General features: G+C 39.8%; 1 protein-coding gene across 4 annotated transcripts in view; it reads left to right on the top strand.

Moving 5' to 3' along the window:
• The first annotated feature begins 1,643 nt into the window (after positions 1-1,643).
• HTR4 (5-hydroxytryptamine receptor 4) overlaps positions 1,644-26,119 on the top strand; it is a 210,245-nt gene continuing 185,769 nt past the window's right edge. For all 4 annotated transcript variants that reach the window (XR_010157366.1, XM_016954012.4, XM_001162339.8 and 1 more), the window contains exons 1-2: positions 1,644-2,295; positions 19,357-19,429. Coding sequence is in view for 3 of the 4 variants with exons in the window: in XM_016954012.4 (XP_016809501.1) it covers positions 19,404-19,429 (26 nt within the window). In the remaining variant the exon portion in view is untranslated. The remainder of the gene's footprint in view (positions 2,296-19,356; positions 19,430-26,119) is intronic.

The following is a 26,119-nucleotide window of genomic DNA, read 5'->3' as shown; positions in this document are numbered from 1 at the left end:
ATGTCCTCTCACTTTGACCTCCTCTTTTACCTCTCTCTTTTACTTTTAATAATATTTTAAGGACCCATTTGTATAATCCACAATAATCTTCCCATCTCAGAATCCTTAATCACATCTGCAAAGTCCCTTTTGCCATGCAAGGTAACATAACCACAGGTCCTTGAGATTAGGACATGGATATCTTTGGGGAGCTGCTTTCTACCTTTCTTGGGTATTAGGGTTTTAGAGCAAAGAGTGATGCTGTTGGGGATCTATCTGCCTGAGGAAGACCATGCTGACCTCAATGAAGAGGATGGACTGGAGGGAGAGAAGACCAGTTAGACAATCTTTGATGATTACCTCTCTCTCTCTCTCTCTCTCTCTCTCTGTCTCTCTCTCTCTCTATATATATATATACATACATACATATATATAAAATTAGGCCCAGTGGAAATAAGAAGGAAGGGACAGATGCAAATGACAGAGTGGAAATAGACTCCCCAGGAACTGGCAAATGTTTGAGTAGAAAGTGGGGAGAAGGGGAACAGAGGTGGAGGTGTCAAAGATGATTCAGGCTCTGAGCATCCATGAGTGAGGATAATGGCTTTATTTAAGTGAGGTGTTTGGTTTAGGGAAGGGGAGTAGTGGTAAATTCAAGTTTAGATCTTATTGTCATTAAAGAAATAATCTACAGTTCCTCTGCTTTTAAATTTTTCATAGGGGATATGAGATAAATACATATTCAAGACATACACACCAGGGAAAGAACTAATAGGTGGAAATGGCTGAGAGATGTTGAGACAAAAACTTGGCACAAAGATGGTGAAGAAGACATACACAGAATGGGGATTCAGATGGGAGGAGAAGGAAAGAAGAGAGAAAAAAGTGTAAGAGTAAGATGGGGAAGAAATATAGACCATGAGGAAGAAGGAAGGACCTAACAAAATAGAGGGAAAATGAGAGACAAGGCATATCAACAGAGAGAAACTAAAAAAGGGACCAACTCAAAGGTTTCTAGCATGGATAAGTTGGTCAATTTAAATTTCCAGTTCGCTTGAGATGTGCTCACAATCGTTAAGTTAATAATTTTTAAGATTGTCTTTGCAGATTTATTTACTTTCAGAAGTTAGTCACTGTCCACAGCTTCTCTGTTTTGTTTAGGTTCCAGGAGGCCTCAGTGGCCCTTGAGGGGGTGAATTATTCACCCATTACCCCTTTGCTCCCTGCCTGCCTCCGTGAAGGAAGGCTCTGCTCGCTCCTGCCCTTCCCAACATGCTTAGGCTAACTCTTGAATTATTTTATCCTTGGAATTTGAGGCTTTTGTCACATGTGTTGAGGAAAAATATTTTTCACTCTGTCACCGTCCCTCACAGATACTGCAACTCACTAAGTGGCACACCTGCACCACACAACTGTGAGTTTATGCCCGTGTTACAGATGGGAGCGTTGAGGCTTGACTCTTGTTTAATTACATGCTCAAGGTCACAGGTGGTCAAAGCTGGGAGGACAGGCTAAGACAGCAAATAGTGGACTATCAATATGGACAGGATCATTTAGGAAGACTTCAGGCAAATGGAATCATTGTCTCTGGAAAACTTGAGTCTTATATCCAAGGTGCTACGAAGATCACTCTGAACCCTGCACCCAAACTCTCCCTGCTCTGGCAGAGGCAGAGGCATAAGAAGGAAGTAAACTATACAGGGATAGGATTTCCCTGGCACAGACGCCACAAACGCTTTCATGTTTATTATCTTTGAATAGAGGAAGTGGGCACTCAGAGAGGCTAACCAACTTGTCCAAGGTCACCCAGGAGCCTGCAGTCAGCCCAGGGCTCCCTCCTGCCCTCCATCAGATGAGCAGCGCTCGGGCCAGGGAGGGCGCGTGCTGGCCAGCCCGGAACGGGTGAGATCGCTCCAGCCCGCCTCTGCGCCCACTCCCCTGTGCGCCCTGCCGGCAGAGCGGCACCCCCGCTGTCCCTGGCGCCCAGTGGGGGCGGCAGCGGGCAGGGCAGCGGGGACCACCGGGGCTGGGGGCTGTTGAGCCCGTGGAGTCCGGCTCGGTTGGGGAGAAGGACGATGCGCGGCGAGCCCAGGTGATCCGGGGCTGGGGTCCTGCGCCCGCAGCCCCTGGCCCGCGCCTCGCGCTCGCCGGCTCCCCAGCGCGGGGGCTGGAGCCCGCACCCGAGGGGGCGGCGGGGAGGGCGCAGGCAGCGGCTGGGAGCGCAGCGGCAGCGGCGGCGGCAGAAGCTCGGCTCAGCGGCTGGGGGTGGCCGCTCGAATCTGCCAGGGCACCTCGCTCCCTCGCCTCTGGCAGCGGGTATGTGCGGCAAGTGCGCCGGGGGTCGGGACCCCAGGAGCCCACGGGTGCCGGTGGGGACGCGGCGGGGGCGGGGCAGCACGACGGGGTCGGGGGCTTGGGGGTTCTGGACTCAGGAGACCCGGCTTTGCGACAGGGTAGGCTTCGGGGCGGCTCAGGGTGTAGGTGGGCTGGCTGGTTGTATACAACGTGTTTCCAGCGTGGGATCACTGTAGGCTTGGGGCTGGTGCTTTCCACTTGTGTATGTAAGTACTTGTGAAACTGCATGTGTGCTCACTGACTATACAAGGGAGGTTGTGTATGTAAAGATTTGTGTGTGTGCGTGTGTGTAAGAGAGAGCGCGCACAGGCTGTGCATCCATAGCCAAGTGTGTAACTGGATGTGTGTGTGGACTCTATGGCTGGTCCTTGATGTGCAGCCCAGAGTGTGCTGTGTGTGTGTGTGTGTGTGTGTGAGAGAGAGAGAGAGAGAGAGAGAGACAAGATAGTGTGTCTTGAGCGTCCACTTTGATGTGTGTGTATACGTAGCCATGAGTGTGTGGGTACGATGTGCTGCATAAAGCCTTGGCGGTCACTGCCGTTACTCGCAACCATCCTGCAGTTGCCTTTCACAGAATCCCAATCCCAATTTCAGATGCATTTCCTCACAGCTTGCTACCCTGTGCGGCACTGTGCTATTAGTTGTCTTTGAAAGAAGTGGCTGTTGATACAAGGAAGTGGCAGCTGGCAGAGGTCAAAAAGTGGTAGGCATGAGCTTGTCTTCCTAGAGTTCAATGTTAAGAGAAAATCTTGGCTTGATTTCCATTTGGTCCAATCAAATGACGAAACAGAGTGTTTCTCAGGGTATAGGTTTGGCATGAACCAAAGGAGGCTTTTGATGGAAGGACACTGGTTCAAGTTTGCCCTCCCTGTCTTCCATCGCTGGGATGGATTCTCTGGCCCTTAAAGCTGTGGGTGACTGTGGTGAGCAGTAGTGGATATTTACCCTGTCCCCGGAATGGAACTTGAGCATCAGTGACCAAGGGAGATGTTGCTGCGTGCTCCTGGTGAGCACAGGTTTTGAAGGAAAAGGACGTGGGTGGTGGATGCGGTGCCCTGAAAACAAGGAAAAAGTCAGGGAAGGGATGAGACCTGCAGAGTTCTGAAGAGCAGCTCTCACCTAGGAAATATACAAGTGTCAGGAAAAAAATTAGTAAAAAGTAAACAGGTTTTGCAGCGTTAGCAAGTCATTTCTTAATCATGTTTATTTTCCTCCTGCATTCTCATCTTAAAATCTCTCTTATGTTTGCATCATTCCCTCCTGTGGGAAATATCGTGATTATAATTATTATTATAGAGGAGAGCCACAGTCATCATTTAAATGCCAGGAGAACTGTAGCTCACTGAAGCTAGCAGGAACTTCAGGGAGCATTTAGTTCAGTTCATATCGAGCAGAAGGAGGCCCCAGGGCCCAGAGGACAGCAGTGTCTCTGGTTCCTCTGAGTTATCTGGATTTCAGTTCTGATGCTGTTCCCTGTAGGGGCAAAAGCATCCTTGAAGCCAACAAATCAAATGTATATTCTTTCACCCTGCTCTTCTGGACCTCCCTGATTCTGTTCATCTCCTCATCTCCTTCCCCAACTTCACAGACTAAAGGACAGCACCTGAAACCCAACATAAGCATCCTGCTACCCCAAGACGCCTCCTGATTTTTCCAGCTGTTATTGAACACCACCATCCTCTACATCACCCAGGCTGGGAACTGAAGTCACCTTTTTATTCCTCCTCTTCCTTCATCAGTAGCTGCCATAGTTTTCGTCTATAGGCAGGTTTTATCTGTTTTTCCCGCAATACCTCTTAAATCTATTTTGTTTTTCTTTTTATTCCCACTGCTACCACCTTATCAGGTAAGACCCTTACTTGGGAATTTCTGGAGATAGGAATAGATATAGACTATGATCACTGAAAAAATGCAAAGCAAATACATGAATTGAACACCTTTGATATTATCACTGTCTGACAAGTTAAATTAGTTTTTTAGACGAATCTGGATAATGACTATAGCATCATTGAGTGACATAGATCAAGTTTCTTTGCCTTTCTAAGTCTTAGTTTCTTCACCTGTGAAATGTGATGAATGATTTCAACTGGAATCTAGCCACTAGATCATTTCCAAGGATTCTTTCAATGCTAGAATTCTCTGATTGCCACTGATGTTCTTGGTTGTAGCAAGAAACATTTCACCTAATTTCTTATGATTACCTTCTGATATTTAACTGATCAATTTGTTGATATGAAAATTCAGTCTTCCATATCATTGCCTTTTTGAATATTGAAAAATATTCAATATTATCATTGAATATTTTTATTCAATAATATTATTCAATATTTTTATTCAATAATATTATTCAATAATATTCAATATTATTCAATAATATTATTCAATAATATTCAACAATATTATTAAGGTAACTTCACAGCATGCAGTAGTTCAGGATTTCTTGGCACTATTGGAATTTTGAGCTAGATGGTTCATTGTTGTGAGGACTGTGCTCTGCATCATAGAATGTTCAGCAGCATCTCTGGCACTCATTAGATGTCAGCAGCAACCCCTACTTGGGACAACCAGAAATTTCTCTAGGAATTGCTAAATGTCCCGGGGGGTGGATGGGCAAAGTACCCCTCCTCCTACCACTCCAGTTGAAAACCACTGCCGTAATTCAAGCAAGAGTCCTGTAACCTTGTACAGCAACAACTTACAACAAAGTTTTTAAATAAATAGATGAATTGCTGTGGTGCTAGCTGCCTTCCCACCCCCTTCCAACTTTACCATCCTCACACATTTACCTTTATCCCTCTTGCTTTTCACTGCCTTGTTGCTATGCCTGGGAATGCTCAACATGCTGCTGAAGGTTGAGAAGCATTTGGAAGGCAATATAATAATAATCTTAATAGCTCACATTAGTCTAGACCTTGATATGTGCCAGACACTGTTCTAAATGCTTAATGAGAATGATCTTATTTAATCTTCATTAAGAATCCTATGAAAGAGATACTTCTGTTACTCTCATTTTAGCAATGCGGTAACTCAAACTTAGAGAGGTAAAATAATGTGCCCAAGTTCTCTCAGCTGTGGAGTAGTGAAGCTGGGATGAAATTGTGTGTTGTCTGATTCCAGAGTTCGTGCTCTGAACCTCCATATTATAGTGCCTTGCATGAATGGGATCTTGGTGTTACAGGGTAGAAAAGAGCTTAGATATCCTCAAGCCCAGTTGTATATCCAAGTCTGCCTCTAGAAAACAGGCTAGAGACTCTAAGGTTGTGAGTTGTGTTCAGCTGAAATGTAATTTCTCTCATTTTTATGACTTTGCCCCCTCTCTGTTATTCAGAAATAGCTCAAAGGCATATGCAGAGTGAAAGGGGTGGTGGCAGGGTTGGGTAATGGAAAAGTGGGGAGGTGCAGGGGAGAGGAAGGATGGAGGAAGGAACAATGAATTATACCTTTATTTTTCCATTAACTTCTCCTTACCATCAATCTAAAATTTCTTCTCTTGTCAAAATTAAAGTCGCCATTTTTTTTAAAAAAAAATCTGTCTTTATTCTTCTTGGTTTGCCCTTTGATTCCTCCATTCTGCATGCTGTTGACTTTTTTATACTATTGAGACAGTAGAAAGTAGTACAGATTTGCACAGAGGGAAATACAATGTAAATGGCTACCAAATAGACTTATTCATAGGGCTAGCCTTAAGTATAGTCTGAGTAAGAATGACTGCCTTACCATTTACCAATTACTAATATGCTTGCAAATCTAAGGCACGTCTGAGAAGGTTGACTATTTTTTTTAAGTGCTATATCAACAAGTTCACAGGTTTGGTAACTGCCAGTGAATAAATGATAGAGCACTGGCTTCACCAGCCTCATGATTGGTTAAGAGAGTGCTTCTCAAACTTTCATGAGCGACAGAATAATTGGATTGTTTGTAACACAAAGGATAAATGGCTGAGGGGATGAATACCCCATTTTACATGATCATGATGTGATTATTACACATTGCATACCTGTATGAAAACATCTCATGTACCCTACTATGTACCCACAAAAATTACAAATTAAAACTTAAAAAAAAAAACACAAATTGCTGGTCCTCACTCCCAAAGTTTCTGATTCACCTAGGTTGAGATCTGAGAATTTACATTTCTAATAGGTTCGCAGGTGATGATGTTGTTCCTGGTCTTGAGACCACTATTTGAGAACTATTGGGTTAAGACCTAAAGAACGAAAATGAAACTCACAATGCAGCCACCTGGATTTTTAGAATGAAAATATATCTGATTTTAAGATAACTAAACATTTGGATTAATGAGAATCAATGAGTGGAACAAGACTGAAAGGTCAATAATTACTAGGGATGAATTGACATTTCTTACTAAGCATCTAAGCTTTGCCTCTTATTTTGAGTTTCAGAAAAACCTTTGCTTTTTCTCAGCAATTGTACTTCTAGGTTGAATTAATTCTGGTCTTAGATCTTGTCATGTTCCTTGTCTCCACCTACCCCCACTGCTACCTTAATTTGGATGATAAAATTCCTCATTACTTACAGAGTAATCCAAATCAAAAGTCCTTTAATATCTTGTCTACTGCCAGATAAATTCTGAAGAGTCTAAGTTAAGAAAAATATATTATCTGTCCATCGAGTTTGTATTTCTTCTCCTTTCAAATCCACATTAGCACTATGGAGAAACCCAACAGAAATTTAAGTCTGCATATTTATGTAGAATTAATTTAATTTTTGATATCTCAATCAGAAAGTTTCTTTTAAAACCAAATTTCAAATTCAATGAACTCCTTCCTTCTCTTTGAATATTAGCTTCTTTTTTTTTTTCATGATCACACATTCCCCATTCAAGCAAGGTGTCTCTAAGCACTTACTCAGAAAGATCTGTTCTGAAACTCAGATTTAATTTAAATAATGTTTATTGAATATTTATCATATGTATGTTTTGCACACCTAGTCTTTGATTTTTCTATCAACTCCTGAGAGAAGTATTGTCTCTCTCATCTACAGATGAGAAAACTAAGGCCTAGACACTTTAAGAAAACTTTTGTATTAGTTAGAAGGCTAGGTGTATTAGTAAATGTATTTATTGGTTATACATAATAAAAGCCAACACTGGCTACTTAAACAAAAAATTAGGATTTATTGAAAAAACAATAGTGCTTTTATAGTGGAGTTAAGGAACTTGGCTCCAGGAAGGATGGGAAAACAGTCAATTCTAGAAAACTCAGCTCCTGGAGTCCATGACCCTTTCCACATTGCTCTGCCATTAGTTTGACACATTCCCAGGAGTCTGTTCTCTTAGTTCAGACTCTCAAGAAAGAGAATCTGATTGGCTCAATTGTTTATGACCAAGAAGTCATAGCAGAAGCATAGTTGCCACGGGCTCATCCTTGTGGTTGCGGTAAATTTTTCCAATGGCAAGTGGTGTAGTGGATGCCTGAATAAATGTCCCCTCCTATCACACAACTAGTATGGCAAAGACAGGATTTAAACTCAGATTTGACTTCAAGACCAGTATTTTTCTTCTCTGAAAGGGATGTTGGATGGAGAATCACATACTGTGGCTTGTAATAGAGACAATCTGCCTTTCTTTTTGAGGTTCCTGCACATTGGGCAACCCAGACACAACATCCTGATCCTTCCATTCGTGCACCTCTCTTGGACTCTGATGCTTCAGTGGGCACATCCTGGCACCTCTTTGTCCACCTGGTTTCTGTGTCATGTGGCCTGGCTTCTCATTCTGCTCATGTTTGTCACATCTGTTCACCTAACACGACTCTAACTCACAGATTGTATCCCATCTTCTACCTGCACAGTAGATCATCATTGCTATTGCCAAGCACCTTCCATGAGCATTGCTGAGAGCTCTGTGTCTCATTTAACTTTTCTAAAAACTCTGTTGTTGCCCTTTTTGAGGCTTATTTTCCAGTATTTTATTATGAAAATAGATACTTAAGGGAAAAGTTGAAAGAACTATACAGTGAACACTCGTATAGTCACCAAAAAGATTCTATAATTATCATTTTACCACAGTTGCTTTGTCATATTTCTGTCTATCTATTCACCAATCCATTCTTTGGACAATTGCAAAGTTGTTGTTTCTTATTCTTATTTTTATGCTGAGGAAACAAACCAAGACAGGTGACCTGACCTGTCCAAGGTCACTCATGAGGTGGTAATTGGGCTGGGACTTAACACTGGCAGTCTGAATCCCCAAACCACCTTCTTCTTTTGTTTTGTTTTGTTTTGTTTTGTTTTTGGGATGGAGTCTCGCTCTGTCAGCGAGGCTGGAGTGCAGTGGTGCAATCTCAGCTCACTGAAACCTTCGCCTCCAGGGTTCAAGCGATTCTTCTGCTTCAGCTGCCCGAGTAGCTGGGACTACAGGCGTGCAACACCACGCCCGGCTAATTTTTGTACTTTTAGTAGAGACAGGGTTTCACCATGTTGGCCAGGCTGGTCTCAAACTCCCGACCTCAGGTGATCTGCCAGCCTCGGCCTCCCAAAGTGCTGGGATTACAGGCGTGAGCCACCACCCCCGGCCCTAACCACCTTATTAACCACTAAGCAGCTTTGTCTCCCCTGTAAGGGGAGAGGGAAAGACTCACTAAAGTTCAGGTAGTGGCAGGGCAATGTCCAGTGCCCAGGTCATCTGATTCTCAAGCTCTGGTAATTTCCATTACATTGAGCCACAAAAAATAGTCCACCTTCCAAGTAGTAGAGTTTCTTCGCTCCCCCAAAGATCGGCAGTTTTGGTATTTTACAATCTACCTTAGATCTCTGGAAAATCTGATTTTTGACACAGATGATTTCATAAAATGAATGCACTCTTTCTTCCTTCTCAACATTTCAAAATAATTTATGAAAATGACAGACTGAGAAATTACCATTTTGGGTAACTTTTTGCGTTGTTCAGAGGACTTTCACATAAGTTATCTTATTTGAACTTCATGAGTAGTAGCAGGTCTATAAGACAGGTGGGCTGGATGTCTTAACCACACTGAACAGCGATAAACCTGGGGCAAAGTGAGGAGCTCAAAGTCACATGATGCCAAGAGCAAAATTGAGCCTTAGTTAAAAACATATTGTCTTTCAAGTGCTGGTAGACATTCTGGAAGCTTCGAGAAGCTAAATAAGTAATAGTAAATTAAGCTGGGAGAGCTGAGATAGGGGATCATTGAGATCTGGGTTTTTTTTTTGTTGTTGTTTGTGGGATAACTTAGTAGTTAAAACTCTGGACTCTGGTCTGGAATTGCTTTGGGCAGCTCCTCTTTCCTATGCCTCAGTTTCTTCATCTGTGAAATGAGAATAATTGCAGAACCTCCTGATAGCGTGATGTGAAGGTGAATGAAGTAATGCACGTGAAGGGTTAGGTTCTTGGTCTGTTATAAAAATGTGCCATTGCTCTCCTTCTGCTTCTTCCCCAGGATCCCTTTCTTCTGTGTTAAATGGGCCCCTCTAAAATCTATGGGTATAGTTTTATTTTTTGCTCCAGGGGTTGGTTTAGAAACTTTTGGTAGGAGATTGTAGACAGCAGCCTTTGGGGAGGTGACATTTTATTAGTCTAGGAAAAATGTAGATTTTGCTTAAGAATTTTCACCTAAGAGGCTGTAAATAGCCTATGTCTTTTGAGATTGCACTGGCATGCTTAATTGGATATGATCATTAGCACATGATATCTGAAATGGAGAATTCTGTATAAATGGTTTCCTAATCCAGGAGGTTCAGAAGAAATAGCACAGAGTGAGGACAGCAGAGGTAAACATGCCTGCAGAAACCTTTCTCTTGGCATGCAGAGCAAATACTATAATCCAGGTGTCTCAGCCAATGAGGCATTTAAACAGATACAGAAAAATCATTAAAGAGGATTTCAGAAGGGTATGCTCACCTGGACAGATTGCACTCCATCCTTCCAGTGTCTCCTGAACTGCTCTCCAGGAATCATTTTCATCAGAATCACTGGGGCATTTATGATTCAAAAATGCTTTGAATGTGGCAGTGCCTGAATCTACAGTTTTCCATGTGATTTTTAGATATACTAATGTTTGAGAACCACTGCTGTCAACAGCATAATTCTGTAAGATTCAAAATACTAGTTGTAAAGAGTTAATTTAGATGAAATGCAAATTTTGATTTGACCTGCTCCCAATTCCAGACCTCTGAAATCAGTAATGACAAGAACCTTTGGGCATTTTCAGGCTCAGCCTTCAGAGGCTTATCCTATAGAGAAGAGGAATAATTTCTGTAGCCACATCCCAAAGTAGGGGAGATGGGCCACTAGGTACACAGCTGCCTTTGTGAAGAAGCAGAGTAGGAAATATCTACCCTCCAATGATTGGGGCACAGGAAAGCTGGAATCCACCTTATTACAACAGCTGGTTAATGTCATACTGTGAACTCATTGAGCACCTGCTTTGTGAGTATTCATTTTCTATTTTTAAATTTTGCATCAACCTTGTGAGGTTTTTGGTATGTTTATCTCCATTATACAGATGAGGCTGCTGAGGCTAAGAAAAGTCAAGTAATTTGCCCAAGGTCATATTGGTAGTTAATAGAACTAGGACAGATTCCAGGGTTGTGGTTTGAATCAGGGGTTGGCAAACTATCTGGCCCACTGCCTGTTTTTGTGTGGCTTGCAAGCAAAAAAAAAGATGTTTACATTTTTTAATTGTTCAAGAAAATCAAAAGGAGAATAATATTTTGTGACAAGTGTAAATTATATAAAATTCAAATTTCTATGTCCATGTATTTAGTTTTATTGGAACACAGCCATGTCCATCATTTATGTATTGTTAATGGCTGTTTTCATACTACACAGCAGAGTTGAGTAGTTGTGACAGTGACCTTATGCTCTTGAAAGCCTAAAATATTTGGTAAATAGCCATTTACAGAAAAAAGTGCCACCTCCCACTTGAACCATTATGCCTGCATTTCTCAAACTTCAGCCATTTGAATTCTACTCCTTCGTGATTCTTGCCACCTTTTCATACCATCTGGAACATTAACTGTGTGACATTTTTCTTTAGATCAATTAATTTTCCTTAAATAAATTTATTTTATAAAGAAACAAAAATGAAAGCGAAAACCAGTACCAATTGCAAGAAATAGAAGAAAACTGTAAAAACAAATACAATATACCAATAACAGTGTATTCATATTAGATTTCAGCTAAATAGCTGGAACAGACAGTGTTGGTGTTGCTTCATTTCCTGCAGATCCCCTGACCATTTCTCTGTAAGCCATCAGACTTCCAATGATGGACCTGAAACATTTTTGGAGGGCTGCTCTCAGTCTACTGGAATCCCCTTTGCACACAAGCACAATAAATTGGAGGTGCCTGAGAATCCAAGTTCCACTGTGGATAGCTCTAACCAACAAATTGTGGGTGTGGGAGTATCCACATCCCACCTTCCTATCCCCTTGTCTGGAAGAATTCTGAGGCATATGTTTTACACCATTTCCCAAAGCTTCCCTGTGAGATTAAGCTTCAGTGGCTTAATAACACACATCTTATTGACTGTGTCTTATTCCATTTTTTATATTATTATTCCCCTATCAGTGTACTGGCACCTGCCAAATTAACAATGTGCATTTAGTCCTTATCATGAGATCTGCTTCTTGGGGTCCCAACTAAGACAATAGTGTTTCCAGCAAAAAAAAAAAAAAAAAAAAAAAATTGTGAGCTTGAGACCTATTCTTCCTTTAAAAAGAGAGATTAGGAAATAACAGGAGGGTTTTCATAGAAAAACTAGCACCTATTTGAATCCTTTTAGTCAACATAAACAACAATAACTAAAACAGAAAATGAAAAAGGAGCACATTTTTTAACATACGACCTGATGAGTACTTAATGCTCTAGATACCTACTGCATAAGAACATATTCTTTCCCCGGGGGATGTGAACCACACTTTTGGAGAATTGCTGTTTTGCCGTGGTGGTTCTCAAAGAGTGGCCCCTGAACCACCAGCAACAGTAATATCTGTGAATTTGTTAAAATGTAGATTCTCCATTCTAAATCTACTACATCAGAAACTTGGGGTAGGGTCCAGGCTTTTCATTTTTACAAGCCTCCAGGTGATTCTTATGCATGCCTAAACTTGAGAACCATTGCTCTGCAATAAACAGCCCCTTAGTTAGTTCTGTTCTCATTGCATTCCTGGATTTCCTCAGAATTCAGAATCATCCAAGATTTGTTTCTTTCCCTCAAACGTGACTATCTGATGGCTTTCTGGCCTCTAAGCCTCCTACTGAGGTGGATCCTTTCGCTTGCCAAGGCACACAGATCAATAATTGGACAGCACTGATGACTGAAATGATCTACCTCACAGTGAGTCTCAAACTCCTCGTGAGCCTTGCACCCCTTTCTCCTCTGGAGCCACAAAGACAAAGCTAATTATTCCTTCTCTAATTATCAAGGAGAACTTTCAGATTATGCCATGCCATTTATTCTCAGGTGCTTGCTGATCACGTACTATATCTCTTTTCTCATAGAATTTGTGGTCAAATATCAAGTGAAATGTTAATCAAGTGATTCCAAAAGCACATAAATTAATGACTGAATCTTCTCTTTTTTTCCCACAAAATTCCCAGATTCACACTTAATTGGTCCTGTTTTCTTGGGATCTCATTGTATTCTTTGGGGGAAAAAAATCTCTGCCTTTGGGAAAAAAAAACCTGATTTCTAGAAACACTAGATATATCCCATTCAGCACAACATGAAATGGAAGTGTATGTTACCCCTTTATTTTTCCTGTAATCCATTCCTTTTAACAAAAGGTTGCTTGGGTATGCCTTTTAAATATCCTTTAGTTGGTTAAGGGCTGTTTTATATAATAGTTTTTTGACAAAGATGCTAAACTTACCAGCTGTAATATGTTTATTTACCCAGCTGAGAAACGTGTATTTACTTTTAAAAAAGTTAAAAACATTTTGCATCCTAATTGTACGTATCAGTATAGGTGTATTTCAATTATAATGGAATTGGCGTCCATATTGGATATTCAGTTATGCAAATGAAATGGCTATAAACTTTTTATTTAGGACTAAATCTTTCTAAATGACTTAGTTCAAATGACATTTTTACTACCAGTGCTAATAAGATCCAGCATGTGAAAAGGCTTCTTTTTTTTTTTTTAAATCGTTTGTACACATTTTCACCTGTACACTGCAATTTAGAGCTCTAGGTAAACAATATGGTTTTTTTTGGTGAGGGACTAATTTATAGGCAGAAATTCTTTTAAAGAGAATGTATCAGCTGATTAAGGTTAAAAAAAAATTGCCAGGACAGCATCCTATAAATTCTGAATGTTTCCCAGAAAATAAAATCCAAGTAAATAGCCAAGGAGAGGATTCTTTTCTTCCATTTAGTGAGAATATTTTCTTTGTTGCAAGTTTTCAGATGATGCGATAATTTTTTTCATACTGAAGGTCAAGAGAGTTTGGAGTACTAGGAAATCACGATCATCATGGAATTTGTAAGACTGCTTGTGGGTTGCTTGCTTGTGTGATCCTGATGGGATTGTGTGTTTTAGTGCATATGGCGGGTAGTAGGTTATAGCAGTGAGGTGACAAAGTCAACAACAAGCCTTTGGATAGGTAATTCTTATCCAATATCTGGCCTTACACATTTCTCTAACTTTTATTCTACCTATGGAACCTATTTGAGACATTCTACAAGTTTCCTGTAACTTTAGAGAAGTTCTAATTACTTGACATTTCTCCCTTGGGTTCATCCTCTGCCCCATTCCATTCTGCAATTGGGAAAACTGAGATCATGAATAGTGAATAGACTTGCTTAAGAATAAGACAGTAGCAGGGTCAGGTGGAGGGCCTAGGTCCAGTGACTCCCCCTCCACTGGGCCATAATCAATTATTCCATTATGTCAGGCTCCCACCCTTGATTTGGCTATTAACATAATAATGTTTTACTTACTCCTGACACTTGTCCCAAAAGAAAGGTATTGGGATACGTCTTTTGATTTAACCCATGTAGGCATAGTCTATAAAGAAACATGGTCAATCCAAGCATAGTTATGCATGAATATCCATCCATGCAACCAAAACCAGAGAAAACAAAACAAAGCGGAGCAAAGCAAGCCGAGGTTATGACATAGCTCCAGGTTTGCAGATGTTGGCACTGTACCAAACTACATTGATATTTCACTCCAGTAGGTGGGGACTATTCACATGTGAACCCTGTGCTCACACTTCTTATAATAGAGATGCAACTACACACCTTCTGTTAACCATTAATGACTGTTCCACAGCAATATTTCAGATAATTCTGAATCAAAAACGGGGGTAAAGATGGGATGCACTTACCTTTGGGGTTTGCCCTTAAAACTTGTAAAGCCAGAAAACCAAGGGTTGGAATGGTATTGAGTGGCATAAATAAGATAAGCTCTTCCTCCTCCTAGTCTTATAAGGAAAAATCAGATTCTGAATATATCCGTGAAGAAAAAGAAGCTCAAGGGAATCTGATAGAGTTATATGTTGCTGCAATTTTACTTTTATGATGGATAAAATGTTTTGAGTAATTCCAGTGGTTTGAGCTTGTCATGCATGGTCATGAGAGACTATTGAGACATGCATTTGTACCTCACATTGGTAGAAGAGTTTGCTTGACTCCTCGCCCATCCCTTTTCCAGAACTTGCCATGATCTTTTTCCGATGATCTAGGACTGTTTCTCCGAAGGGGATTAGTATGGAGGGTATCATTTCTTGTACCTTAGTCCAGATGGTAGAGTACAGCGTGACTGTCATTAAAACACACTCACACCCCCGAACACATACACACCAGGTCTTAATGGATTTGAATTGGCAGAATTTTTAGAAGTGACACAACTTGTACCTGAGCATAGGAGATGCTTTGAGTTGATTGAGTTTTTAATTAGCTAGGCAGTGTTTTGTGAAGAAGCCAGAAATATAAGTATTCAAGATAAAAGCACTGGTTCCTTCCACATCCCCCTCACCCTATGCAATCTTCCCAGCAAGAGATGTTCCTATAATCATGGCTCTGATTAGTTCTCCCTGGTGAGTCCTGCAGAAAATAGTCAGGCATAATCAATTAATCAAATTAGGATAGGTACTAATCATCAACTCCTCCTTCCTCTGTTCTTTCTCTCTGATAAAATGCATGCTATCTCACTGGTTTGTTGAAAGGCAATCATTTTAAATTTGCTCATTGGGTTTCAGTGCAAAAAATGTAACAATCTATATGCTATGAATATATAAGATTTTCCTTGTGTTGTAACATTTTCATATGCAGTTTTAATGATACAAACTTTAGGTTTTAATGGCTTTTAAAGCTGAAACTACCCAGCTTTTCTTCCTTTTAATCTGCAAAACAATACAATATTGATTTTATTGTATATTACTCAGCATTCATTTGCTTGCTGACTGGAACACAACTCAAACTGGCTTAAGGAGGCAAAAAGAATGTGTTGGCTCTAGTAATTAGGACATTCAAGTGTAAAATTATCTTAAGACACTGCTGGATCTTAAGCCTCAAATTATGTAGTCAGGACACTGGCATTCCCTGTGTTGTGGCTCTGCCTTCCTTTGGGTTAGTTTTCTTCTCAGACAAGCTCCTCCCATGGGGTGGCAATGATGGCCACCAGCAGCTTCAAACTGTCTGACAACACCAGAGGAAATATAGAGTCTTTCTAGCAAAAATTCTAGGACTGGCTTTCCCTGGTCCAGCCAGTAAGCTAAGGGATTCTTGTTGCCAGGAATGGACTATTCTGATCGACCAGCCCTGCTTATGTGTTCATCACTGGAGCTAGGGATTGGAGAAGGGAAGAGGTGGTTCCAGTAAGGAAAATCAAGACATTATTCTCAGAGAAAGATGAACTAGATGGATGGACAGCAGAAAATTATAGTGAATGTTCACTTTCATCAGGATACTCTGTTGCTCCAGTGGGAGGACGTATAATAAGATGACAAGAATGATGTAAGCTAAAGCTCGAGTTTTGGAATTCATAGCCGTGAATTCTATTCCCAGATTGGTCAAGTGCTGCTGTGTATGACTTTGGCAATTCAATTACCCTCTCTGACCCTCAGTCTCTTCATCTATAGGATGGAGGTTGGACTCAGAGGTTGGACTCAAAGGTTGGAGGAGGAGAAAAAGGGCAATGTCTGGTACTTATTAACACGTAGTAAAGGGCAACTAATTAAGATATAATACTTTTGCTATTCTTTAAATTACAATATTCTATTCTGGGATGGTCCCCTTTCTCCCAGTGTGAAAGTCAAAAACTCCTAAGCCTCAGTTTTCTCATTTGCAAAACTAATGAACTACTTAGTTGACTCAATAAATATCTATGATGAGGACACAATATACCAGGCATTTCTCTAGGGCACTGAAGATGTCACAGTGATCAAGACAGTGTCCTACGCCCTCTTGAAATTTATATTCTAGTGAGCAAGACAGATCACAAATAAAGAAGCAATTGACTATATATATATATATACTGGGAAGAAAAAAATAGAACAGAGAAAGAGGATAGACATTTTTAGAAAATGGGGTGTGAAATTGTAGTTAGGTGTTGAGAGAAGACCTGTCTGAGGAAGTGATATTTGAGCGGCACCCCTAAGGAAGTGAGAGAGTAATCTACATGGTCACATTCCAGGGAAAAGAGACAAAGTGAAAAGGCCCTGAGATGGGAACCTACGGTTACGGCCCAGGAAAGCAGCAAAACCAGTGAGCTGGTGGGTGGGGAAGGGGAGGGGCATGGCTACAGTTGAGTTTGGAGAAGAGTGGGGGCCAGATCATGTAAGGTCTGGTTAGCTATGATAAGGAATTTGGATTGTATTCTAAGTGTGATAGGAAGCCACTAGAATTTTATGCAAGCAAGAAATGACCTGACTTACATTTAAAAAATATCATTCTAGCAGGAGACAGATTGGGGGTGTGGGTGAGTAATTCAGAGAAAGAAATTGGTGGCTTGGACCCAGGTGCTGGGTCCAGAGGTGATGAGAAGGGTCAGGAGTAGGAATAATTTTGTTCCTTTCTTTTACTTTTTTTCTTTCTTTCTTTTTCTTGAGACAGGGTCTCACTTTGTCACCCAGGCTGGAGTACAGTAGCGTGATCTTGGCTCACAGTAGCCTCAACCTCCTGGGCTCAGGCGATCCTCCCACCTCAGCCCCCCAGGTAGCTGGAACTACAGGCATATGTCACCACGCCCATCTAATTTTTTATGGAGATGGGGTTTTGCCACGTTGCCCAGGCTGGTCTCAAACTCCTGGGCTCAAGCGATCCGCTCACCTAGGCCTCCCAAAGTGTTGGGATTATAGGCATGAGCCACTGCCCCCGGCCAGGAATCATTTTCAAAGTAGAGAGAATGAGTTTGCTGATGGTTTGGTCTTAGGGTATGAGAAGAAGTTTTTCTGGTCTGAACCACTGGGTAAATGGTGGGCCATTTACTGAGATAGAGCACACTGGGGAAGAGCCGGTTTTTGTGTCGGAGATGAGAAAGGAAGAGTTTAGTTTGAAATGCTTTTTAATCATCCATCTTGAGATGCTGGATGGGCACTGTCTACACCTGGGAAAGTCTCAACGTAGGGATAAAATTTTGGGAGTCTACAGTGAATAGTATTGTAATTGTACTGTATTTTCAGCCACCAGATGGATGTGATCCTCTCAGGAAAAATTTTAGATAGACAAGGAAAGAGGATTGAGACCTGTCACTTCGATAGTTAGGGCTTTGTACTTGTATATTTCCAGCAAAATATTATTCTACATTCAAAATATAAAACAGACAGATGTGGACAGAGCTACTTTGCTTCAGATTAGGGGAGGGGGCTCAGAGTTCTGCAGGTGGAGCCTTTCCCATGCCTGCCCCAGGCCCAGAAATGCCCATGGGAGCTCCTGTTAAGTTTAGAGGATCTAAGAAACAAACATCGAAAAACACAGAGAGTCGAGGTCCTTTCCATATCTAGTGATCTGCCATTCTATTCGTGGCTGCCAGCCACATCCGTTTAGCTCACCCTGGCCAAGGTGTCCAAGGGCCCAGGCTGAGTTTCATGGTTCTTTTATGTAGATAAACAGATTTCCAGGTTCTTCTTGGTAAGATTCAACTAGAAAACTAGCAAACAGAACTATAGAATATCAGAGCTAGGAGTGAACTCAGAGATTATTTTTTTCCAATCTCTTCTCTTTACTGAGAAGTGAATGATGATGCTCAGAAGGAAAAGGGACTTGCTCATGGTGACCGTGGAAGAGACAGCCGGACCCTGCCCCTACACTCACTGATTCATCATGCTGTGGAACAGATGTGATGAAGATATAAAAATGCAAAAATGGAACTGAACAATTAGTAAAGAGGGTTGATTTTGTGGAGATCAGTGAATGCCCATCCATTAAAGAGTGTGAGGTCTTCTGAGGGTCTGTGATAGAGGAACTTTGGTAATTTGAAGTTAACTCTCCTTCGATTGGGAATTCTTAGCCTGGGGTTCCTGCATGGGCCTGGGATTCCTGGATTCCTGAGTTCAAGGAATCATGGACTCTCTAGAAAGTGTGCATGTGTGTGCATGCGTATCTATTTTTTTCTGGGCAGACAGTTCTCAAGAGTTTACTAGATTCTCAAAAGAATCTGTGATTTCCTACCCTTAAAATGATTTAAACATTTTTTAAAAATCCTCATGGGAACAAAATGGCCATTTTGGGCAATATACTATTTTAAGCATAAGAATGTAGCTACTATCTTCACTAGTTACTGTCCTAATGCAGATCATAAAAATAAGCCATGTTTCTGGAAAGAACATAAATAACAATAAATGGAGCAAAAAGAAGCACCCATATGTTTTAATCACAAAGCGATCAGTAGGGTGTAAATAAACCTTTTGTGACACTCGGCTGTACCATACGTCAATATGCCAAAAGCTTTTTGCTTTAGTATTGTTTATTAAATATTTCCACAAAACAAGTCATAATAGGAAGCAATAGTTATTTGAGTTTTTTTAAACAAGGACTTGTATTTTTCAATGCTACTTTCTTTTATAACATCTTTTTACTTCCCCCATTTTAGGACCCTGTGGGCATTGAAATCCAACTCACTCATGCTTATTTCCTGTAATGGACAAACTTGATGCTAATGTGAGGTATGTTACCTTTCTGTACATATTGTGTTGTAAACTGAGAACATTTCTGATATGAAGACTCTAAAAATCTGTTGTTGTAGAGTTATAAAGTTAATGGATGTGGATTTTCTTTGATGTTTCATATATAATCATGTTCACGGTACTGTTTGATTATTAGTGTTTTGTCATTTCTGTTTAAATGAAAAACGTAATATGGCTGTAAACATTTCCAGCTTCCTATACTAAAAGTCTGCATTATGGAGATGATGTTTGAAAATACATATTCATCTCTGTAATAGGAAGAAAGATGTATTTAAGTAGGGGTAAAAATAGCTTAAGAATATCTATCTGTATATCTAAACTTGAGACAAATTCACGTTGCTTTTTATAGCAGGTTCTAGTTTGTCCACTTCTTTTCTCAACTAGGTTATTATATTATGTGACATAATGGTTGCATGGTATAGTTACATAAAGCTAAATGGTTTTTGTTTCGTTTTGATTTGTTTTCCTGTAATTTTCTGCAAGCCTTGGAGATGAAATAATAGTCTGACTCCTAGAGAAGATTTTCTTTTCGAAAAGATTGCTTTATTTGGCACAATCAAATAGTACAAAGAAAAGTGTATTCAATAAGGCCTCAATGTTATGAATTGGCATTTGAGGCTGAGAATTATCCATAGATATCAGTAGCTGGAATACATCCTACAAAATACATTCTTGCTGTAATCACAAGAACTGTTTTTCATTCACTCGAAACCTCTAGAAAAGTATATTTCAGGTATAGATCAGGGGCCTTGTGCCTCTGCATTTGACATAGTAGAAAACTATCACAAAAGGAGCTGTCAAATATCTTGACAGAAACTCTAGTGTAATATGACTTGAGTTGCCAAGATGTACTGTCACCCCAACCAGGGAATTTCTTGAGGGTAGAATGTGTTTCATGATCCCTGGCAAAATCCCTGGTACATGGTGGGTATTTAATAAAGAGATGTTGATCAGTTTGTCATTGTTGTAATATATATATTTCAAATAAGATTGTGTTCTAATACATATAGATATACAAAGAGACTGTATTTTTAGCAATAAAACATTTTACACTCTCAATAAAAGTGTGTGGACTTTGTTATTTCCCAGATGTACTGACTTGGTTCAGAGTCTTAGGACATTAACATAGATTATTTAGGCTGGTGCCAGACCTGGTGCCAGGTCTTTAATTTTCCTCTAAAGTTTGTGAAATTATTTGCCCAGAGAAAGCAGAGTGAAATGCAGAGAATCTCAATTTTATTTTTGTTAATTAAAAGGCCAGAGTGAGCAATATCAATGGTGACACATTATAAAATTGTTTTAAATTTCAGACACTGTATCAAACTGGATCAGTTGGTTAAAATGTACTTTTGGGGGAATAATTCAGATATTATGAGCTGTAACATTTCTAGCTTTTAAACATTTATTTATAGCAGCATTAGATTCTAACAGCAGAATACAATTTGATTAAATGGACATTAGCCATTCTCCTGGGTGCTGTGGAACAATAGTGCAGGATACAAGATGATATCACGCCCCAGAATCTTGTCTCTGGACCATCTTCTCTGTCAGTTTTCTAACCAGATCCCATCAACATATGTTTCTCCTCACCCACTCCCCCTCTCTATCCACAATATTAATAACAGGCAAATGCCACAGACTTTCCCTCATGTCCTCTCAGTACAGCCTTTGAATGTCCATAATAAAAGATGTTTTTAGGCTCACATTTACCAAATTGTGATGCATGAATTGTTAGGAATACATAATGAATTTAGGTGGTATGCCAACAATATTTTTATTTTAAAATTAAATGTTTATTTTGAGGTTACCTCCTTAGGATGAGTAATAATATTTTGCCACTTATAATAGTGAAAAATATTTCCTTATATGATTAATTTATTTAAAATGTAAATGTAGGTTTATTTTTAAAAATATTATGCATTTTTATATTAATTAATAAGGGAATGTTAAAAAAATCACAAGGGTATTATGCAAATGACTAAAGTCTAGACACCCTTTTTCTAGGTGTAATTAGCAAGAAGAAATTTTATTATTTTAAAAGCATGAACCAGAAATTCTTCTTTGATAAGGGATGTCCCCACTTGGAAAAGTGCCTACATAAGGTGAGAATTGAAAAGCCTGGGTTTCTAGCCCAGGAAAAGTATCCTTTTACTTGCTCTGAAGATAGAAGAAAATGAATGGAAAAGGGAGGAGTTTGGAGGAGATATGATTCAGAGAAGGAGAATCTGGGCTCTGTTTGGGAAGGGGCAAAACATTAGTTGTAAGGGACTTTGAGAGTACAGTTGCATATCTTTTTGGTTTTTTTCTTTAATGTGTGTGCTGACTTCTCCGAGGACTCAGTCCTTCAGGGAAATTTTCTAGCTTGGCTATGAATTCATGTTGAATGTTTCTTTTGTTGAATGTGTGAGCTCAGCATGGGCTATAAACTAGTATTATCCCATTTAATTTTTAAAGCAGTCCTACAAGCTCCATATCATTATTATCCCTATTTTACAATGTGTGTCAACTAAGACATAAGGAGGTTGAATAACTTGTTCAAGTTCATAAAACTGCATTGCCTTCTTTTATATGATATTTTATTTCAATACATATGTGCATGTGAATGTTCGTGTGTGGGTCTATGTATACATTGCTGAGATGTCTGACATTCCTGTGTTGGTAAATGTGGTTTGGAAGAGAGGATGCCTATGTGAGAATGGACACCCAAAAGGAACAGGATGACAGGAGACTGCAAATGCCCTAGAGAGATTTCAGAAATCTCAGAGAAGGCTTTAGACTTCCACAAGCTGTAGAATTGAGGGGCTCCAGTCAATTTTCCCCAGATGTCAAGAGACAGAGTGGTCCTAGTTGACATTTTCTATTAAATAAAATGTCTTACAGTTAAGTGTTTTGTCCGGCCATACTGCTCACTTCATTTTTGTTTGTTTGGCGTCATTTAATTGAGTTTTCTAATTCAGCTTGGTCCTTGCTACAATGCGTCTGTCAGCATCCTTGACTAAAAACATCAGAAACTAACTCTGGCTAACATAATCAAAGGTAATTTGGGAGTAGTTACAGTGTACAAGCTCAAAGAATTACTATGAAAAATGATGGAGGACCAGGATTAGACATAAAAAAGAACTTTGGGAGTTCCAGGAAAGTTAGAAAATGCAATCATGGCCAACCACAGGAAGAAATTGTCAGTAGATTGCCTTTATTTCTTTACTATAAAATAATTAAGCACCTACACTTTGTGTCAGAAAGAGGGAGACAATTTCCTGGGCTTAAGGATCTCACTGTGTAGCTAGATGACAATCACTGAACTAAAGTATTTAATACGATGATAAAAGAAAACCAAACACCTCATGTTCTCACTCATAGATGAGAACTGAACAATGAGAACACATGGACACAGGAAGGGGAACATCACACTCTGGGGACTGTTGTGGGGTTGGGGGACAGGGGAGGGATAGCATTAGGAGATATACCTAATGCTAAATGACGAGTTAATGGGTGGGCACACCAGCATGGCACATGTATACATATGTAACTAACCTGCACATTGTGCACATGTACCCTATAACTTAAAGTATAATTAAAAAAAAAGAATTCTAATAGTAAGATACATACAATGCGCTATGTTCTCTGTGGACTATAAGGTAAAATTAAGAAAAGTCATACTAGGTCTTGATTTTAGCAATATGAGAAGCATTATAAGCATTTTCCTCTTAAGAGTCTCCATAGCAGAGAAAGCAGTTGATGCAGGATGGAATGAATCATGATGAAAAGCTGGCAGTGAATCAGGCCCTGGTTGGGGAGGCAAGTTCCTGATGAGTCCTGTCCTTTGGTAAATAGTGTCAGCCAACTTAGCAGTCAACAGGCAGCTCTTTCCAGACAATCTGACACCCACCTGATCTGTTTTATTGGTCTGTTTTTTCCTCCTCAAGGCTCTGGAGGAGGCAGCTGCATTTTTTTTTGAAGGGTTGAAGAAAGAAAAATGGAAACACTGGCTTTGATGATTTTGCAGCAGATACCCTGTAGAACATCTTTGGCTTGTATCTGGGGAATGAGCCTTGCTGGTGCCTCACCCTACTTAATTCAGCCCTAAAACACTTAATGCCTGACTTCAGAAACAGCCATGCTTTTGATGTTGTTTAACTATCAGATTCTCCCGGCTGACACGTGGTTTTCCTCAGTTCAAGTGTGATCGCTAAATGCAGTTCAGGTTTCTGTCTCTTTTTTCTGGCTGTTTATTATAATTTGAAAGTTTCTGCTTTCTAAGAAATTTTTTCAATCAATTTCTTTTTAAGTTCCAGAGAGTACAATGTTCAGACAGGAGACAAACAGGTGAAGGAAAGTCCATATGTATATAAACTTGCACTTGGAGGTTTCTCAAGACAATGCCTCCAGGCTTTGAGCAGAGAAAAAGTTTATTTTATGTCTTGGTTCTTTTTAACGGTAGCTTCTGCCTACCCTTGACTCACCTCCCTGCCCCATGAGCTCTCTATCCTCCTGCTTCACTGCCCCTGCAGTCCCTGGGGCTTCTTCCTTCTTTAATAAGAACAACCTCATTTAAGGATCGGCTTCTTCTCTACAAAATGACTGTTGTGCTTTCTTATTAATGTTTCTCATTAGCAACCAGAAAAGCATCTTATAGGATTATGAATCATATAAATGGTAGCATTTTCCGCCCTTTGCTAGGGTTTCTAGGAAACTGAGAGACAAATTTATAATCACCACTAATAAGTGTAGAAGATCTCTAGGTGTGTACAATGGCTCTAACAAGCCTTTACTATATTTTCCAACCCTTTTAATCTCTTCATCTTGTTTCCTTTGCTTTTTAAATAATGTATTGATCATTTTTGAAGCCACTTTAAGGATGTAAAGGAAGAAGGAGGAAAGTGAGAAAGAAATCCAAGAAAGAAGAATTTTCCAGGGAAAGAATCTTTCTTTTTGATTCCTTTGGTAGGCTTGATGACGGTACTAGGGAGCCACTAAATATTTTTTAACTGAAGATCAAACTGGCAAGCTTTTATACACAACACAGAAAATCTGAGTAAATACCAAAAGTTGAATAATTTAAATATAAAATACATAATATTTATATAAAAGCAGTCTCCTGCTATACACATGCAACAACATTAATTAAAAACCATAACAAAAGTGAGTAGTTGGCTTCAAATTAATTACCTAGTTGCCTTAATTCTGTCATGACACCAAGTCACAATTCATTACTTTAGATCAAGAAATTAAATGTATTGGATATCAATGTAACTACAAGAATGAATTGAAATTTTCCAATCTTAGCAAACAGAAAAAGATAGAAATTTTTTAAACAGGAAAGTTGATTTTGGGGTTGATTAATACTGGTAAAAATATACATTATGCTTCACTAAAGCCTGAAATGAAATGGTAATTTTTAATGCTGAATATTCTAAAGCCTTGAAATAATTTATAGAATTTTAAAAATCAATGTGTGTTAGTCGTTTGCCCTAAAGACTTATCGATGTGGAATTGATTTGGAACTGGAGTCAATTCATGTTTGTAACCTGGCAGTCTCTGGAACTTACTGCTGTGGAGGCTGCTTCACCCGGCTTCAGAAACCTGAGGGTGCAGATGTGACGGCATTAATATAAGCATCTGAGTCTCAATCTGCTTGACTGCAGGAAGCTCAGTCTTTTGTGCAGTTTACCTTGTCCACCTGTTTTGGAGAATTTCGTTATTACTGAAAGGGGTGCTCCCAAGTGTTCTGACTTTGTTTTGCTTGCCAAGCTGAACCTCTGCAGCCTCCAGCTCTATCAGTTCCACTGAGCCATACTTTGAATTACAGCCTGCTAAATGAGCAGTCTGCAGGCCTCAAAGCTTCCCCCTGGACTTTAGTAAAGCAGAAGCTTCTTGATAATGAAAATCCACATCATTTCACCTGTGAAGTGAGAAGAGTATGCCTTCCATGTCATGCTTGATCAAAGTGGGCCCCATACTAAAATTGCTTGAGATAGAAGTATTTCAGAAGCAAGCATTGTAGCATTTCAAATTCTCAGACCTAATCTTGTTCCCTGGAACACACAGAGGGTAGTGTTATGATGAATTTTAGTATCAACAGTTACATGTTCTCAGAATTATTATTGACCTGCATCGTTCTGGGTCTGTTGCTCAGTCAACCCTGGTGTATCTGGCTTCTTTTCTTATGACACCTTGTTATTCCTCCCTGCAGTTTGCTTCTTTTATTACCAATCTTTATTTAAATGTCACATTTTAATGAGATTTTTTACATAGTTTATTAGGACCTGTGCAAATCAGTGGATGCAAATAGCTTGGCAAGGGTAGACATATTGCCTAATTAAAAAAAAAATTGCAAGATCTTTATGACTCTCAGCTCAAGCCCAGTCAGAATTACCTCTGTACCTAATAGGATTACAGCATGGTCTAGATGGAAGGGTCACTTGGATTCCTGTAAGACTGTGTCTTTTTGTCTCACTTTGCAAGCACAGGCTGTGATGAGATTCAAGAAACGCGATTGAAGCTGTGAATTATTTACAATTTCTTAGAAGCTCCTTTCTATAATTTGGAGCCTTGCCTATGACTTGTAGCTTCTTGCAGTCCTACAAAGCACAATTTTTGTAAATAAAGAAATAAATATCTTTATTTACAAAAGAAATAAAAAGAGTTTCAGAGGATTAAGTGATTTTT

The sequence above is a fragment of the Pan troglodytes genome, chromosome 4 (genome assembly GCF_028858775.2).
Source record: "Pan troglodytes isolate AG18354 chromosome 4, NHGRI_mPanTro3-v2.0_pri, whole genome shotgun sequence".
Taxonomy (NCBI): domain Eukaryota; kingdom Metazoa; phylum Chordata; class Mammalia; order Primates; family Hominidae; genus Pan; species Pan troglodytes.
The sequence above is the reverse complement of the archived record's forward strand: the minus strand, read 5'-3'. Positions and strand labels throughout refer to the sequence as shown.